This window comes from Octodon degus, unplaced genomic scaffold (assembly GCF_000260255.1).
Source record: "Octodon degus isolate 3935 unplaced genomic scaffold, OctDeg1.0 scaffold00188, whole genome shotgun sequence".
Lineage (NCBI taxonomy): Eukaryota > Metazoa > Chordata > Mammalia > Rodentia > Octodontidae > Octodon > Octodon degus.
The window spans coordinates 4750907-4754754 of NW_004524764.1; the positions used below are offsets into that span (position 1 = coordinate 4750907).

General features: G+C 38.8%; 1 protein-coding gene across 1 annotated transcript in view; it reads right to left on the minus strand.

Annotated features, from left to right (window-relative positions):
* Hmcn1 (hemicentin 1) overlaps positions 1 to 3848 on the minus strand; it is a 474287-nt gene that overhangs the window by 10678 nt on the left and 459761 nt on the right. Inside the window, exon 102 of the mRNA XM_023704108.1 lies at positions 2951 to 3301. Coding sequence (XP_023559876.1) covers positions 2951 to 3301 — 351 coding nt within the window. The remainder of the gene's footprint in view (positions 1 to 2950; positions 3302 to 3848) is intronic.

Consider the following 3848-nt stretch of genomic DNA (forward strand, 5'->3'; position numbering starts at 1 on the left):
GTATAACCATGCTATGTTCAATAGGCTATCGACTTCTGAAAATCTCAGTTGATCCTTCTGCCAAAGGGGAATAAGGAGACCATCTCCCCTAATGTGCAGATTTGTTGGAAAGTTCCCATGCACTGATACACCAGAAAGCATTTCATAAGCTGTATGGAGGGTATCTGCTGTTAGTAAACAGAAACAAGAAAATAGCAATGCTGAGGAGTGTGAGAATAGATGACAACTCAGAATTAATCGATGCTTGCTTTGATTAAGGAATGCGATTTGGGAGGGCTGACAGTACTTGCGCCAACTGTGCTTTGCTTTGATTAACATTTAAATGTTCTCATAGGAAGACTGATTATGACATGAAACAGAAGCCGGTGTGCTGGAGGGTAGAGCTACAGGAAGATGAAGTGGCTGGTGGAAAATGACCCTCCCAGAGCCAGATTTTGCACATGCAAAAATAGAACTGTAACGACTGAAAAGATGCTAAAGACTAATATGCATCAGGTATTTGTCAGTGTCTCGGTATCATTCCAATCAACTACAAGGTTCATTCTATAACTTGTGTGAGCTACTTTTACTTTTTCTCCTTTAACTTATAATTGCAAGAAAAATTTTAGATCACACTTAACTCTAAGCAGTTAACTTGTAACCTTCTCTTGGAGTCTGAAGTAGCTCCATAGCTGATTTCTGCACTCAGAAGCAACACGATGCATTCTTTCCATTAAATGTTGGAATCAGTTCCTCCAAAAGCTAAATTTTAGCTCAACTCTAACAAGATTTCTTAGGGTTAATGTGACTCTTTTGTAACTTATCTATCCCAGATGGTTAATTAAAGACACTTGGTTGCTTATTGCACATTGTTTCTGTTATAAAATTCAGGGGTTGTCTGCAGGCTTAGTGTAAATTTCTTTATTAGTCCCAATGCTATAAAATCATCACACATATTTTTTTTTGGCAGATCCGGGGATTGAACTCAGGCCTTTGCACTTGCCAGGGAAGCGCTTATTCTACTGAGCCATCTCCCCATCATCACCATATTTTAAGAAAGGTCTAATCTCAGTTATTCCAAATATCCACGAACTGACTAGATGTAAAAGTTTACTTTAGATTTTCCAAGATTGATATTTACTCAGAGACAGGAGCTGCCTTAAATACTAGACAAGTGTCCAAGAAAGAAAAATAAATCCAATGCACCATAATGTTTGTGCAATAAAAACAGAAAGACAGAAAACATTCCTAAGATTCAAGTGTGACAAATGAATAGCTGCATGTGGTGACGAAAAATAGAGAATTAGGTTATTAATCTGGGAAACTTTCTTCAAATGACTTGCATTTTCAGATACAGCAGTGGACACCAGCTAGATGGTGTATAGAGTTGGGTGTAGTTTAGTTAGTCTATTATACAATAAACAAAGTTTCTGGGCAGAAGTTAAGGTGAACAGAAGACAGCTTGTCTGTGATGAAATCTGAGAATGGAGTGTTAATAGTCATGGAAATTCTGCAAAGAGAATGACTAGAAGAAACTTTGCAAGATAAAATGTCAGATGTTAATGGTCAGTAAAAGAATGGTAAAAATATTAAATAATGATAAGTCAAAATGCTAGGCCTGAAAAGTGACCAACACTTAGAATGGTTTGGAGTTCACAAATTTAGAAATTGTGCAATATTTGACCATATGGATGAAATGCAGAACATTGTTAATAAATGAGTTAACATTTGAAAGATTAGCAACTGGCACCATCCACAGCTCTGTGAAGCTCTTCACTGGGGAGAAGTATCCATTATAATAAATTTCAGGAATATCAGGATATCTAGACAGAAAAGTTCTGGGAAAATATGAAATAAAGAATAAAGAATAAAGGATAAAATGTGACTGTTCAGAAGGATGGAGGGCCCCACTGTATAGTGAAGGATGAAAAGTTGACTTCACTTAAAATTGACCAAGGCAGCATGTCTAGCAATGTAATAATGTAAGAACAGGGGTTGGTGAAGGGTAGAAAAGCGAAATGAAAAGGAAAACCTGAAGTCATCAGGAGAAGAAACCCTTAAAATGTTTGCATGTTTAACAGAATGCAAACCAGAAAAAAATAAGTAAAGTGTAGAACACTTAAGAGGATTATTAAGAGGTTGGCTCCAGGGTGCTTTAATTTACACAGAACTTCTATCTACCCCCTCACCTCTTCTCTATTCCTTTTCCCCTTGCTTTCTTTCTGCATCTAACGAACAGTGGGGCTAATTTCTGTTTCCTAATTCCTCTAAGCGATTAGTTTAACGACATGCAAACTGTGGATACTCACAGAAAACTGAGCTAAATGAATGACAGATGGTGATGTTTACAGCCTAACTGAAAAAAACAAGGCCTCAATTCTTAAGTTGGAAATTATAGTCTTGCAAACAAAATTATAGACTGGTGAGTTTAGATAAAGATATCAGATGCACATATTTTAGAGTGAAGAAAGCAACTTAATTTTGTCCTGGTTCACATTATCTTTTCTGTGACATACATATACACAAAAATCAAAGCAAGAAATTGCATAGTGAACATGGGGCCAACAGTCAACGTGATGTTGGCTGTTAGCTAGAACAACTGGTTAATGCATCACCTTTTCATCAACCCAGTGTAGCCACAATATGATTATACTGTATTATGTGACAACAGGTATGCCTCCTTAAAACAATCACTCTGGATGCCACTAAAATTTGTTTCTATATAGCATTAGGGGCAATCAAAAAGAAATACAATAAATTAATACAATAAATTATAGAATGCATGTATGTAAATGCAACATTTATTTGAATAAAGTTTGTATAGGTTTTAAGTGCCAAAATCTCAAGTCTGTCACCACAGATGAGGAGGGACATAGGTCCCAACAACCAAACAATCACAGATGCTGTTCTCTTGCTGAGCCCCTGGTCAAGCGAGCCCACAGAAAGGAAATGTAACACGGCTGACATTTACCTACACATGTGTCATGGCTTGCCTCCGAGCCTTCGGGGCAAGTTTTCCTAATAGTCCTTCTAGTCCTGGAGAAGGATGTCCTGCTGTTTCTATACTCTGAGTAGGAGCTGTAGAGATGTGAGTACTGCCTGTACTGCTGCTGAGGTTGCCGGTTGTGCCTCACAGGGGAGAAGCGAGCAAGGTTATAGCTACGGTAGTGAGTGCCATAATGTGGCAGCCTCTCCAATCCAGCGCAAGATTTCCCGTCCCCTAATAAATGTTGTCCTGGGGGACAGACACACTTGAAGCTGCCAGGGGTGTTGGAGCACTGGTGTGCACAGGGTTTGGGCACTTGTTCACATTCATTAATATCTGCTCGTGTGCCGTGAGACATAGAAAAGAGAAAAAAACACACAGACACAAAACACAGAAATAACGAGTCAGTCTGTGAAAGAAAGACATCTGTTCCCCTCCACACCATAGCCAGGAATGCAGTCATTTCCCTCAAATGTTGTGAGCTTTTGAGAAAGCCTCAGTCACCCCTTTATGAACATATAGGGAGACCCCATGACTCTAAGTTCTGCTTCACTTGACGTGATTAATTCATGTATACATTTTACTTAAACATTCACGTGTCCCAAAACAGCAGACACTAATTCTGTGGATTCTACTTCTACTTCCTCTTGTGATGGCTTCAATTCAGAATCTAATAAAGTATTTCAGCATCCTCTCCCTTGGAAGCAGCAGGTGGACGTTTTAGCAGCCTGAGCCAACGTGGCCACATTTTTACACGTAATGGTAAGCACAACCCTGATATTTGACTCTTAGCGCTATTAGGCCAAGCTCTGAGTTCAACTTATAGGGACATGCTAACTGGGTAAAACTTGAATTTCTTTGTCTAGAACCAAAGACTCAAAAG